Source organism: Orbicella faveolata, unplaced genomic scaffold (genome assembly GCF_042242905.1).
Source record: "Orbicella faveolata isolate gen_17 unplaced genomic scaffold, um_ofav_v1 contig_15, whole genome shotgun sequence".
In the NCBI taxonomy this organism is placed as follows: Eukaryota; Metazoa; Cnidaria; class Anthozoa; order Scleractinia; family Merulinidae; genus Orbicella; species Orbicella faveolata.
This window is the reverse complement of record NW_028301542.1, coordinates 8,807,346-8,822,369: the sequence shown is the minus strand read 5'-3', so window position 1 is coordinate 8,822,369 and position 15,024 is coordinate 8,807,346. Positions and strand designations below refer to the sequence as shown.

At 38.6% G+C, this 15,024-nt stretch overlaps 1 protein-coding gene across 1 annotated transcript; it reads left to right on the top strand.

Annotated features, from left to right (window-relative positions):
- The first annotated feature begins 1,197 nt into the window (after positions 1–1,197).
- Positions 1,198–13,831, top strand: LOC110060748 (pleckstrin homology domain-containing family A member 8-like). Its single transcript, XM_020767546.2, has 15 exons — positions 1,198–1,446; positions 3,850–3,966; positions 4,478–4,648; positions 5,113–5,222; positions 5,801–5,894; positions 6,171–6,217; positions 7,432–7,490; positions 7,581–7,645; positions 8,148–8,454; positions 8,884–8,969; positions 9,696–9,754; positions 10,227–10,357; positions 10,649–10,719; positions 11,781–11,842; positions 12,294–13,831. The coding sequence occupies exons 1-15, from the start codon at positions 1,398–1,400 to the stop codon at positions 12,480–12,482; spliced, it is 1,617 nt and encodes a 538-aa protein (XP_020623205.1). The 5' UTR covers positions 1,198–1,397; the 3' UTR covers positions 12,483–13,831.
- Positions 13,832–15,024: the final 1,193 nt, after the last annotated feature.

Below are 15,024 nucleotides of genomic sequence, written 5' to 3'. Positions count from 1 at the left end.
CCATACAAAAAGGCGGGGTTGCTCGGTAGTACCTTTTAGGGGTTCAAAACGCGGTTTTGGTAGCCCTTAGGTTGTTCAGTCTCAAAAGGTCTACAACAGGAGCTTTTGCGGTAACTTTATTATTACTTTGGAGGTCATTATGTGTTGTTTAAGAATTGGTACCTCTTAGGGGGGGGGGGGGAAACATTTCAAGCCACGCCCACAAAACAGGATCTTGGTACCTCTTAGGGGTTCTTTTCATAATTTCTGACAAGCACCCCCGTCTTTTTTAAATGAGAGTCCTCCCCCCGGAGTTGAACTGACCAAAAGACTGGCACTAGTGATTTATGCCCTTTTCGTTAAACCTCCCCTGGGTCGAGTATGGTTTTTCTAAGCAAGGCGAGGTAATTCAAAGGTTGGGTTTAATTTAATTTAATTCAAGGGTTGATTTAAGTTAATTCAAGGGTTGGGGGATGGGTAGGGAAAAGAGGGGTTCAGCCGAGGGAGACGAAGGAGACAAGAGCAAAATCATTGCGTTGAATGCAAAAGAATAGTAACCTAGTAAATGGTTTGAACACAGGAGTATCAGTAGTTCGTATAGTGTGATCGTCCGGGTGAGTGTAGTTCTGAAAAGAACTGTTGTTTGTGACTGACGTTTCGACGACCTGAGCGGAAGTCATCTTCAGAGTCAAGTGAATAGTGTTTGTCAGTCGATGATGTTATAAGTCTGGTCCGTTGAACGTGATTGGTCAGTATAGCCATGATGGTATTGGCTGAAAGACTCGTGTAAAGTTTGTCATCAGTCATTGGTGGGCTTCGATCCGTCTATTGTTGGTCAAATACTGGGTTGGTTTTTGGTCCGTCTATTGTTAAGTCGGTCTGTTAGAAGTCCGTTTGTCGGTTTCGTTTCCGTCATGGATAAGTCGTTTTTAAGGCGCCGGTAGTTGTTGACATCTGTTAAGAGGCGTCATTATTGCTGCGTCATTGCTGCGTCATTATAACCGTCATTATTGCTGTTCGGTTTAGCACTAATAGCACCAAGCCTGGGTTTCCAAGGCTGATTTTTTAAAACACATTTTTGGAAGATTTGGAACAGATTTCGCAAACGTAATCGCGTGACCAAAGTGTTCCTATTACGTATAAGCGCCTTGGTTTCTATTGTTACCGGAAGTGTACATAAACTCCCAGCATGCAACACCACCGGAAAATGGAACCACTGTTGCGCAGGCGTAAAACAGATTTCAATCTAAATTCTGTAATGGCGGACAAAGAATATTGTTTCGTCAATGTTCACAGTGGGAACTTCAGGGTAGATAACAGAATCTGAGAGTTAGATCAAGTACTGCGTTAACCTTCATCCGAAAGTTCGACTATAGCACAAGGTTACATCACAACATTGGAAAACAGAGGAGCAAGAAATGTCCATAATGGAAGGAACGTTGTGGAAATGGACCAATTACTTGAGTGGTTTGTAGCAATAACTTTAGTCCTTCTTTTCCCCTTGTTGTTGTTTGGAAAGTGTTGGTTTTTTTTACTGAAATTGAAGAGCTTGATCCCACGTGTTTGTTTGTCTGGTTGTGGCAAAATTGAATAGCTATTTTTAGTGTTCATACGACGATGAAATAACTTACGAGCTTAGCTGAAGAAAGTGTTACTACGATACGCTAAATCGATCTTGTCACTTAACGTCAGAATGAAGTTTCACTTTGAAACACTGTATTTGTTTACTGTCGTTTCCCCATATTTTGATCCGCTTAGTGCAGACGTTCTCGCAGGGAAATTATCTTTGTGTCAAAATTTAAATTGCCTTAATATACACTGTAGAAATTCCCGCGGTTTTACGTTTTGGTTCGCGAGTTAATTTACCCGGAGCCATAATTTATTTATCATTTGGGGAGAAATTAAACAAAGGAATCTATTATTCATTAATTTTCGAACAGAACCACATCGATTTTTACTATAAATCTTGCAAATTCTGGGATTTGCGGGACCAATTTGTTGAATTGAATTTCGTCATGCACTGTTGGTGGTGTAAATTCATTGTATTGTACAATATAATTACATCATGAACTATGTGGCAACCTTCTTTAAAATACTTATTCAAAATCTATTGTGAAATCGTAGCTTTTAATGCATCTGGTGTTCTTGGTGCCAAAAACACTTTGAATTGTGATAGCCTTTTAGGTATTTACGATTAATTTGCCTTTTCATGTGTTGATGCCCTACAAAAGGGACATTGTGACACGAGGTACCAGGGGATAATAGGCCCTTTGCAGGATCCAGTCACATGGTACGGAATTAATTACACTGGGACGCAAGTTACGCAGTGGGACTTCCAAAACAAAGGAACGCGTACCAGTCCAGCCTGACTTTCCTTTGTTTTGGAAGTCCCACTGTGTAACTTGCGTCCCAGCGTAATTTATTCTGTACCATGTGACCGGATCCTGCAAAGGGCCTATTTTTTCATTCACTCATGACAGCTTTCATCAATGTGTCATCAATGAATCTGTGCCAACTCTCCCAGATTATCCAGGAGTCTCCCAAATACAGACCAAACCTCCTGGTCTCCTGTATGGGTCACCAAATCTCCAAACAAATTATATGAAGGAAAGCATATAAAATATATTTTTCAGACATATTTCGGCCAACCTTTAGTGTTTTTGTGGGAAATATTTTTCAATATTTGATGCTTTTTGTGGTTGAATTGGCAGCGCTCTAAAAATATTTTAGGGTCAAAAAGGTAATTAAAATAATTTGGCAATCTCTTGGATTTCAATTTTTTCGGTTTAGTGTCTCTGTCAATGAATCATCTACTTCTCTCACTATTTGTACAGACTATAATGGATTATGACATCTTTACATGTGTGTACCTTACATTGGATTTTGGCTTAATTTTCCTACATATATATTTTGTTTGAAAATGATAACATTGCAGACCTGTTGTATGCATAAGTCTTTTCCTTGTTTGAATTTTGCTCATCCACAATTTTTTTACCAATTGTTGTACGTAACCCACTGATTACCGTGTTCGTTATCTTAAAAGAAATTCCAGCATCTAATTTTGCATCACAACGTCTGTCAACTGGTACATTGTTGGGAAATAGTTGATAAGAAAAAAAAATCATTGACTAGGCAAATCAGGGGATTCATTAAGGTGAGGCTGTTTTTGCTTGCCTGGTTTGATCATCTGGAGGAATGTTTTTCTTAAGAAGAAGTTCAGTGCTTTAAGATTTCCCTGTCTGTGAAAACCAGTTGCTTTCCTGCTGAGAATGTCAATGAAGCCCCTGCAATATTCTCTTGATTTGTCGCCAAATTCTTAGAGCTTAGCTAAAATTAATTGACATATATGGTTACCAGTAAGTGATATTTATTTTTTTGATTTTGGATCTCAAAGGGACATCCAGGACATTTTGCACTCATTTTCAGTGTGATTTACAATTTTCCTTCACAATCATCGGCAGTGGCATAATAAGAGTGCATATTACTGCTACATTCTTGCACAGTAAAATATGTTGTTATAGTAAAAGGCTAGAGGTTCAAAAGGTACAGTTAATTGATTTTCCATATAATTATTTTTCTTTGATGGTGCGAATAAATCACCTAGTGTGGACATGTTAATTGTGATTCAACCATGTATTGTGTCAAGAATATAAATTGACTTTGACTTTGAGACTTAAGGGGTTCACTTAATGCAGGTTTTCCTAGATCTTTTAATGACCACATGTAATTTCTCACATTAATAGCAATTTTATATTTATTTTCCAGGAAATCAAGATTTAGGCAGCACATTAAGTTAATATTGTACATAATAAAACTTGTTTGTCTCTACTTATAATAAAAGGTTTTTACATATCATTGCTTTGCTATTAGGTTGGCAGCCGAGATGGTTTGTTCTAGAAGTCGGTGTGCTAGCATATTACAAATCACAAGAAGAAGTTGGTCTTGGGAGCAGAGGATCTGTCAAAATGACTTGTTGTGAAATTTCAGGTAAACTAGAATTTCTTGCTGTTGCATACACAATAAAATCAAAAGACAATAACCAATGCACTCACCAATGGATGACATTGCTAACCAATGCAATGGTCTCCATGACACCAAGTTTAACCTGATAAACTTGTGTTATCATGACAAAAAACAGTCATGTTTTTTTTTTTTTTTTTTTTTTGAATACTTAAGTTTCATTTCTATTTGACATTTAAGTCAAATTACTAAGTTAGTAATCAAGTTTGGACAATAACATTGAACATGCTTTTTGCAGTTACAGGTTGTTGTACATGTTATGAAACTATCAGTGATAAAGGTGTGCAAGTCAGAGCAGCCAAGATAACCAGTTATTACCAGCGGGGGTGGTCAATATGACAATTGATGTTACTTAATTAGATATTGATTTGATTGCAAACACATGATGAGAGATTACAATGTTATCATTATCCATGTATCTTTGCATACCATTGTATTTTCTTGAGCCAGTTAATAATCTTGGGCCACTCTTTCCTAGTCCATCCTACAGATACCGTCCGAATTGACCTTAAGATCCCGCCTGACCAGTACATTTACCTTAGGGCAGCTACACCTGCTGAACGGCAACAGTGGTTAGTAGCACTGGGAACAGCAAAGGCATGCCTTACGACAATGAAGCATAATGGCCACTCAGAAATGCCTGGAGAAAGTAAGTTGATATACATGTAGGGTTTACAGTTGGATTTTCTTCTTAGAGAACCATTTACTGTACATCTTGGAACAGATACATCTGTACACAAACAGTAATGTCTCTGTAGATGTTCACGTTTGTTTTTGTTGTTGTTGTTGCTGTTGTTCCTTTCTAGATGGTCTGGGGCCATGGTTCCTCAGATAAATTTGAAAAAAAAAAAACTGGAACAAGTTAATTGTCAGTGATTTCTTGGATTCCGAGTGACAAATTTATGACCCTTATAGATACATTAATTTTGTACTTTAGGGGCAGTTATCTTTTTTGAGTACTTCAGAATGAACTGCTGGAGTTGGAAAATTTAAATGTGTTCGTATTTGTTTGGTACATTAACCAATGTTGCTACCAGAATAACTTGTGACAAGCTGATGGGTTAATTGTTCTAAGTAAATTTATACTGATTCATCATCATTTTCTACCCACAGCCATGAATCAGTTGAAAGAGAAGATGCAAGAGCTGAACATGTATCGCAGTTTGTTACTGCAACAAATTAGCACCATTAAGTTACTCTGCACCAACAAAGAAGATAATCAGGTAATTTTTTAACAAAAAAATCAAAAAGCATAATATAAAATCAAGCAGTACTGGAAATTGGTGGCTGCATGCACAGATCAATTGAATAGTGATGTTCATAAAAAATGACTTGTTGCATTTTACAAGTAGATTGACTTGATTAAATACACCAAAAACAGGTGCAAATGAGAGCAAATGTATTATATTTTGTCTTTTCTGAGCTCGTTCCCTTGACTGTGTGCCTCTCAACATACTGTAAAAAGCCTTTTTATTCAAGATATTTTTTGCCTAATTAATAATGTGTTGTTCCAGAAAATATCCATACCCCTCCCAAGGTTTTTTAGCTTGAACCCCCCCCCCCCACCCCTCTGGAAGTTCCATTTTAGTGCCATAGTTTCCTTTAAAAAACTAGGCTTTTGAAACCCCCCTCCCCCTTGGAATTTCTGTTAACCTTCCTAGGGGTGGGTATGGATATTTTCTGGAACTACACAATAAACCTTACGGTATGAAAACTCATAGAATACCCAGTGGTATTAACCGACCACCCACTAAATAACCTCTTATTAACCAGTGTAATGCTTTCTGTTTTTCTTTGCAAGGAATTTGGTGAAGCAGCTACAATGCTGTCTGCAACTTGTGATGAGTTTCTCAAAAACATGTGTGACTGTATGGATTTGGCAGAAAGTAACTTTGGTGAGTTGTTATAAGTATTAAACATCTGTTGAATGTTCGTTTAAATATATTTAATTTGAATAGTAAAGACTTACATTCATGGAAATGTACAAATCACACATAAGGAAGATTCTTAACATAGACAGTCCTACGTTCATTCAGAACGTATGTGAAATGCACAGGTGGCCCCAGATTCAAAATGTGCTTAGTCCATACATGGGCAAAAATATTCATTAAATATTAATTAATGTTTGTTGTTGCTGACTCATGACTCTTGATTTTCGCATACTTTTGCAGGAAGCTCCTCTTCGTCACCTTCATCACCGTCCCCTACCATGAGTAAGGTAAGAATACATACAATTATTTATTAGTTATGTAGAGATTCTACTTGTATACTGATGCAAATGCAGCAGTCTGATTGGAGAGCAGTGGTCAGAGGTTGTCCACTCAATAGCAACAGTTTCTAGTTTCTGTAATGTTTTTAAGAATATTACAAATATTACTGGATAAGTTAATTCTCAAGAACTGTAAAAAAAGGAAGCTGACCATTAAATGCAACTTAAAACCTCAAACTTTTTCAATGAACCAATGACTACATGTATGCAAATGCAAGTTTCAAATAACAATTCAATCAGTGCTAGTTTGCTGAATCGTTAAGATTAATTGATACTACGTTGAGAAGTGATTGGATATCATTATTTGAAGGAAGTTTACTAGTTAGAATTCTACTAAAAAACAATTAAATTATTAGCTCTTGCTTTCTATTAAGCAATGAGATTATGAGCTTGAGATTTCTAACACGTGATATTTGACGAGGGCACAGCCTGAGTCAACTATCACGCACAGAAATCGAGAGTGAATAATCTAATTTTTCTAGTATAAATCTACAAGTCGTTCAAAACTTTATCTAAATCCTCTTCACGGACACTTCGAAAACGCCAAGAAGCGGCCGTCATTCTGTTAACAGGGGCACAGTACTGCACTACTCACTATCTATCACAGAATAGATAGCGACTTGGTGTAGCTAATCAGAGAACAGCATTCGTGATAGAACGCTAGTGGATTTATACTAAGAGGTGATAGTTGACGAGACTGAAGGCCAAATCCACTGTCACCTCATGGAAATCTCCAGCTCATAATCTAGTCATTAATTAGTATTCATATTCACATAGGAACAACAGGAATTGTACCAGGGCTCAAAAAAAACGTGAAATCTATCTTGTCCTTCGGACAAGTAGCTCTCCAATTTTGCTTCCCAGGGCAAGTCTTTGTTTACTTTTTGTTTACTTAGTTGGCAGACGCCTTGCCTGGGCCCTTGCCCATCAGGCAAGTGAGAATTAAAACTTACTTGTCCGGCAGGAAAATCTACTTGCCCTGGATGACTAGAAAGCGCTTTTTTTGAAACTGTGTGCCATTTGTTAAGTATCTGCATGTTTAGTTCTAAGCCTCAAGGCCTTCACTGAGCATGACTGAGAGATTTTATACTCATCACTAGTTCCTTACTGCTGATAGTGATTTTAAGGTTTGTACTAACATCTGTCATCTTCTTTGACCCTAGACCTTGTCACTGACAAAGCACAGTGGATTTAGAAAGCAACTACTCCATGAAGGCCACAGGTATGCAGTGGATTCAATGTTCAGTCAGATTTTGTCCTTGGTAGTTTGTTCATAACAGTGCATTGTTTGTTAATTTGTTTTCTTTTGTAGGTCTTCATCACCCCCGCCGTCACCTACCTCAAGTGTTGCGAGCACATTAAGTTCTACCTTCAATGGTAAGTGGCTACATACATTGCAGTCTCATTAATGGTTGATGTGCTAGGCTAAGGATCGAGCAGTCCAGGTTTGAGCTCTGGCCAGGGTCTTCTTTACAGTGCCTTTCTCCACCCATGTGTGCAAAAGTGTACTAGCAATGTTAATGCTGGGGGTAACCTTGCATAGACCAGCATGCATCTAGAATTACTCCTTTAGAGTTTCTGACAGTGTGGGACACTTAAGTCCGAGATAATTTTTCCTTTCTCTATTTGAGGACATGGGTTTTAGAACAGGTACATGGGAGAAATATCAAGAATGACCCACTTTTATATGGGAAGTACCAGACCTCATTAGCTAAGTGTAAAATAACTTAATTAACAACGTCTGACAAATATTGAGAACTTTAAGTTGCTAAATTGGACAAGGCTTTGAAGTTCGGTTCTTGTGGAAACCACAAGGACTGCACATGGAGCAGAATAAATACCAAAACCCACTTACTGTACATGTACCTGTTGATTTCAGGACCACCAAGCTTATCAACAGTAAGCGACCAATTGGCCCAAACTGAGAGAACAACATCACCTGCCGCCAAGCATCTGTCAACCCAGACTCCTGATCAAATTGTTGGGGATCGCTCCTTGACAAACTCTGCTGAGAGCATTGACCGCAGGCATTTGCAAGCTAGCGGGGTGACAAACAACTCTGCCCTCCACCACAAGGCAAAGTACATTGAATCGTCTCGGAATTCCCTCGATTCACAGTCATCAACTTCCAATTCAGAGGAAATGAAGGAGGAGCCATTGACCTTCTTCACTGCTGCAAAATTTAGGTAAAGTGGTAGAAAATCAACCTATTACTCTACACTCTTACATTTATTTTAAAAAATGTAATAATGTCAGAAAAATACAGTAAATAAACAGTACTACATGAAAGTACTGCTCAATAGCTTTCATTTGAATGGTCACACACTAAGGTTTTATCTATAACAGACTTAAACGTTAGAACCACCTTGTAAAGCATAACAAACAGTACCACGTGAAAGTACTGCTCAGTAGCGTTCATTTGAATGGTCACACACTAGGGTTTCATCCACAGACATACCAGTTAAAGTTAGAACTTTCAAAACGTAACGAACAGTGCACAGACTAGATGTAAACTACAAACTTGCAAATGATTGGTTTTTTGCTGTGTAAATACGGCTTTGATTACTCAGAGCATTTTGTAAGATAATTTAACTACACTTTTACTTTATCTGTAGGTTTGAAAGTATCCAGATTGGTACAGATAATGGTGTCCCCACAAAACCATTTCTTTCATCGTGTTCGTGTATAATCCCATTTATGGGTAAGTACGAGTTGCTTTTTAAACGTGTTGTCGTGTGTTATTCTATGACTTTTTTTTTTCTCCACAACACTGTGGCAGCGTCTACACTGCGCGGGAGAAATTTGAAAACGCAGCTTTATTTCTACGGTTAGGCCTACCGTCCACACTAATCCGTCACAAAAATGGAGCTTTTCGAAAACGCTCTTCAAACCGGAGGAATTTGAAAACGCCGGCTTTTCGTTTTTTTTTTTGGACAGAAAACATTTTGAAAACGGAGCTTTTCGAAAAGGATGGCGTCACGATAATAATGTGATTTCCCTGACGGAGTTTTCCTTAAACACAAATCCAAAATGGCCGGTGACTGTTGCGTTTTGAAATTCCTCCGGCGTAGTGTGGACGGAAAACATTTGATGCGTTTTCAGAATGAAACCTTGATCATTTTCGAATTCCTCCAGCGTAGGATGGACGGAGGCTGAAACATAAATAGCGTAGAAAAGAATACCCCAAGACCATACTACTAACAGCTTTCATGTAAATAACCACAAGAAAGGGCTCTCAATCTTAACTAGAGAATTTCCCGCCGCTCGGATTCAAGTGGTTCCTAAAATTGGTATTTTCGCGGCTGGCAGCGAGTCACAGTTTCCGATTGCAGACGGTTCTGTCTAGTTACGTTTCATTGTATAAAGTAACTAGATCATTGTGGCAGATTAACACATCTTTCGCTATTATCATTTTTTTTTTTCGCAGACGTCCTCGGGTCAACAGCATTTGCTCCCGTGAAGTTGGATATCAGTGGCAATATAAAAGTAAGCAGTTGGAAACTTTTGTTCGCCTGTTTTCTAACTGTTTAAATAGTTTCAGGTGACTTTAACTGTGTTGGTTTGCTTAGGTTAACGTTTTACTGAGCTAGATCTCATTCGTTAAAAACCCCAATGTGATCTACCCAATCAGAGCAAACAAAGGTCTGCTACTTCAGCCTATCAGGAGCAAGACCATAGACAATATGACTAGATTTGTTAGCATTTTCCTGCGCTTGGAGACGGGTACTTATTTTCCCGCGCTTTGCACGGGCTTCATGCTGTTACTTTGATCTCTGATTGGTTCCTTGTGTTATTTGCCTGTTTGTTATTGGCTGGTTATATCATCTGCACGGATTGGTCAAATGTGATAAATCTTTCTCGGTTTGATGACAGTCATCAGGAACTATTGATAGACAAAATGAGCAAATCATTTTGTGATCTCGCTGCTTGTGAAATAGTATCTTGTATTTTGTTTTAGAAACTCGAAGCCAAACACGCCACAGACCCGAAAGCTTTTGTCACGCTACAAAATATTGTTTACCAAGAACTCAAAAGCAACACTTGCACAGTGAAAAATTCAGCAACAGATGCGTTACTGTGGCTGAAAAGGTGAGAAATCGAACATTTCTTTTTTTTGTCTGGTTTGCCTGTGTTATCTTGCAAGAATGTGACGAAACCTGAAGACAAGCTGACGTGACAACTTTCGTACTGCTCGGCAATGTTCATGTAGTTTTGTGACTGGAAATGTTCATTTCTTCAATGATGTCTTGTCACAAGCAAGGGTTAAGCGGCACTTTTTAAGTCAGACCAGTGTGAGATGCTCGGTTGGTTGCATTTTCTTTTAGTAAGTGTTCTTGCCTTCTGTAGATGACTAACGTTACTCTTTTAAATTTATTGCAGAGCTTTAGAGTTCATGCAAGTGTTTCTCAGCGAAGTGGTTCGAGGAGAAAAAGACCTCGCCGTAGCAGCAGGTGGGGAGTTAAGCTTTCGCGCGAAAATCTTCTAATATGTAATGGTAATAGGACTGAGTGGAGTCCAATTCGGTCGGTTGTCATAAGAGTGATAACAAAATCGGACGACCGCGCAGCGGGAGTCCGATTTGTTTATCAAGAGTATGATTACGGACCGAATTGGATGACACGAAGTCTTATTACCAATTAATCATAAAAATTACAATTTCCGAGAAAAGAAGAATAGCCAAGTTATGAAAGAAGGAAAAAAATTGCATTAAATACCTACAAAGGAGGTGTAAACATTCTAAGGCCACCGCGCCTTCTACCGGCAATTAGGCGCCAAAAACACAAAAGCAAGCGCGCGTCCGCCCGCACATGACTACAACTTTGAATGTGATTGGTTGATTTAAACTACAACTTTGAATGTGATTGGCTTATTGAACTGTCCGATAACAAACTGTCCAATAACAAACTGTCCGATAACAACTTAGCAAGTGAATTAGTGGAAAATAGGAGTTTTTAAACCAATCACAATCGAAGAAATTGTAATTTTTATGATTACTACCAGTTATGCAACGTTTTCGAGTAGTATACCATGGAATATCCCAAGAGTCACTTATATTTTCGCAATATACACACGAGCCTTTAAGTGAGTGTGTATACAAAGAAATCACAAGTGACAAGTGGGCTTTTGCATGGTAAACCACGTGAGAGCGTTACATAACTATTTTATACCATACCATAGAAAATAGTGCAGTGGCCAACACGATACGACATACGCGCGGCGCATGGTGGGAAGGTTGGATGTAATACCGTCGAATGTACAACGGCTTTCCTGTATTCTTCTTGTTTGTATTTTCTATTGCATGGTTATAAATATATATTTTCTTCAAACTTTTACTGTGGTTAAATAATGAGTTACTTGTGTCAGAAATGCAAGAAATAAAGGGTGTCACCGTCTTCGTTTCGGAGATAAAGCGTGTGGAAAAATACCCCGATTTTGAAAAATTTTCCCATTTTGTCTTTGTGTTCACTGCATTGGTGTTTGATTCCGTGTTTATTTTCAACTCATATTATAGGCACAGCATACGGTAAGACGCTTCGAAGATATCATGGTTGGGTCGTCAGAGGAGTTTTTGCGGTAAGCGTTTGATTTCCTTTAGTTTTCGTCTGTTCATTTGCTCGTTCGTTCGCCCATTCGTTCGTGCGTGCGTTTCGTCCGTTCGTCCGTTCGTCCGTTCGTCCGTCCGTTCGTCCGTCCGTTCGTTCGTTCGTTCGTTCGTTCGTTCGTTCGTTCGTTCGTTCGTTCGTTCGTTCGTTCGTTCGTTCGTTCGTTCGTTCGTTCGTTCGTTCGTTCGTTTGTTCGTTCGTTCGTTTGTTCGTTCATTCGGGCTTTCGTTTGTTCGTTCGCACGTTCGTCTGTTCTTTCGTTCGTTCGTGTGCTCGTGCTATCGTGTGATCGTTCGTTCGTTTGTTCTTAATTAATACTCTAGACTGTGTAGGTTTTTACATTTCCACAATTCTTAGTTCTCTCACCATTTCTAAATTTACTAATTCTAACCAATCCTAATCGTATTTTGAATGTATTTTAGTTGGCGGTTAAGGCAGTGCCGTACCGATCAGACCTCCTAACTTCCCTCGGGACCACTGACAAGGGCGTGGCTCCTCACAAGGATGTCATACGAGACATGAGGATGTGCGTCGAGGGACTGGGGCGAATAACGAATATTATAAACCAGTTTTACCGGAAACATAAACTCGACTCAGAGGACACTGTGTGATGGCGTCACGCTAATTGAATCATAAACCCTGATGGGCTGGTATAAAAATTACGGCTGTCGTGACTCTGTCACGCTTTGTAATCCAGTCACGCACACTTGCAGAGTTTTGTATGTATTGTTATCTGTACATTGAGTAAGGAACCGAATTAAAAAAATCTATTTTAATTTTAATTTATTACTAAACGTAATTGTGTCAATATTTAAGTCTTCCTGGCGTTAAAGGAAAATAATACAAATGGTACAAAAACTTAATTTCTTTACAATATTCGCAATGATACATTTACGGTAAAAAGTTGTTCTTTACAGATAATATAATCTTCGTTTAAATCCGTTGACAAGTTAAATGAAATTTAAATAGCAGTAGATATATTTTTGGGGGTAATATGTTAGGGCTGAAGAGTTGTAACATAACCGAATAGAATGTGAAATATGAAGCCTAGATTGATAAAAAAAAGAACCCGTATAATTTTAAACAGTTTTATACACAAGGTGAAAAGAAGAATCAGTAAATTGGCGTTCTAAATCAAAATATGAATTGAAATTGAAATTGAAAATGAATTTTTCACAGTTAACAAGCTCTTTAGTTCCCAAACTGGTGATCAGTATCTTTATTCTTCTCTTAATATTCATGCATTGTAAAGCAGAAAGGTGATGAGAATTAAGAAATTCATCAACTGGAGGGATTGCCTTGATGAAACAAACAATTCTCGCAACTAACTTGAAAAGTAATGTGTGATATTTGGTCAGGAGAATTAGTTGATTGAGCGTGGGACTAAAACGACTAGCATACAGAAAGATGTTATGTTGTGTTTGTTTTACTCTCACAAACAATTTAAGGGACAAGTTTTTGTTCAAAGCGGGAAAGAGTTGTCGCTCTTTCGTAAGAAACCAAGAATGAAACGCAAATCAACCCAACAACGCATTTCAGAATAAGCTGGACCGCGAAAAATTCAAACGCTGACCAATGATGGGCTTTCTATGGAGTTTGATTGAAAACAACTGGAGGCGAAGTTTTGCGAGTGAGACTGACAATGTAACTCGGTAATATTCGGTTGCTTTCGTAACTGTGGTTGACGGCACCGTACAGCGGAAGTTGCGTCAGTTGTGCATGCGTGGCTGTGTTCGCTCCCTGGTCTTTACGCAATGCAGATTTCGCAATGCGGTCACTTCAGTGTTTAAAAATATCTTTTAATTTTCGCCATATCAGCATTATTTTCGCTGAAAAGTCATTATTGGTCAGCATCTCATTCGAAAATTTTGAGAAATCCGTACTGACTTTTGTACAACTGCATCTTTCTTGCCTTTATAAGGCTGTATATTACCAAGATAATAAAGATGTTTAACGATCAGTGATTGTTTTTAGGTTAAGTTTGGGTGAGGAGATCGTATACTAAAGAACGCACTACTGTTATTTAAGTATCAAATTAAATGAACTGTTTTCAAATACTAGTGCACAGCTGTAGGTAACAGTAAAGTCTGCATACAAGCCAAGTGGCCCATCAGTCCGGCGCTTATCTCCGGTTTCTGTAGCATGAAGTATTTCTACTCCCCCCTGGATGGGATGCTAGTCCATCGCAAGGCTACCTTCCCCCCCCCCCCCTCCCCTCCAGCATTAAATTCGCTGGTACCCATTTATACACCTGGGTGGAGAGAGGCACTGTGAGAGTAAAGTGTTTTGCCCAAGAACACAACGCAATGTCCCCGGCCAGGGCTCGAACCCGGACCGCTCAATCCGGAGTCGAGCGCATTAACCATAAGGCAACAGCGCCTCCACAGTTGTTGGACAAGTAATAACTTCTTTCTTTCTCATTTCTCCACGAGTAGGGGAAGACAAAATTTTTAAAACGTATACTGGACTTGTGCAAGCTCGAAAGGTCTTAAAATGGAATTCGGTGATCTTCGTAAACTACCCTTTTCTTCGGGTCATCTTCGTATCTACTTCGTTCGATACTCGGTTCTTTCGTCTTGGCTAAACGTCCGCGCTTCAAGCAACTGGTATCTGCTACGGTTAATGAATACTGTACCGGTAGTTTGGTGACAGTGTTATTCTAAAACATAAATTTTAACCCTCTAAATTGCTTCATTCGTTTCTGAAGCCATTAAATTGATGTGCAGCTATGGGAGTGTGTGTCGTGTCGAAACAGAGTTTATTTTCAAGCAGACATTTAATCAGAGATAGGGAACTTTCTCGTGTTTCGCCGTCAACTAGAAAATAGCAGAAAAAAGAAGACTTAGCAGTAACATTAATGGAAGATAATTGTTTATTAACACGAATACCAAGACTTAGAAGCTAAAAATTGGAAGGTTGCCTTTGTTATTTAGACATTTAAAATGGACTAATTTGAATGAAATAAATAATTCACTATTAAGTCAGGTGAAAACTCAGCCCGGAAGGTTTGTTCTTGGTTCAAGTTTACATTGAAAACTACCAGAGCGTTAAATGGGAGGTTGAATTGTTTAATTCAAATGAGTGACAAGATGGTTACAAAGCAGTCTTATTCCCAGTCAGTGTGAAAGGATCAAATTTTGTGTGAGAAAGTTA

Bases quoted from the DNA above. Each gene is read 5' to 3' on its own strand.
- LOC110060748 (XM_020767546.2), top strand. From the start codon at position 1,398: ATGTCCATAATGGAAGGAACGTTGTGGAAATGGACCAATTACTTGAGT. The intron at 5,223-5,800 runs GTAATTTTTTAA...TTTCTTTGCAAG, and splicing joins CCAACAAAGAAGATAATCAG to GAATTTGGTGAAGCAGCTAC. The intron at 10,720-11,780 runs GTGGGGAGTTAA...CTCATATTATAG, and splicing joins AGACCTCGCCGTAGCAGCAG to GCACAGCATACGGTAAGACG.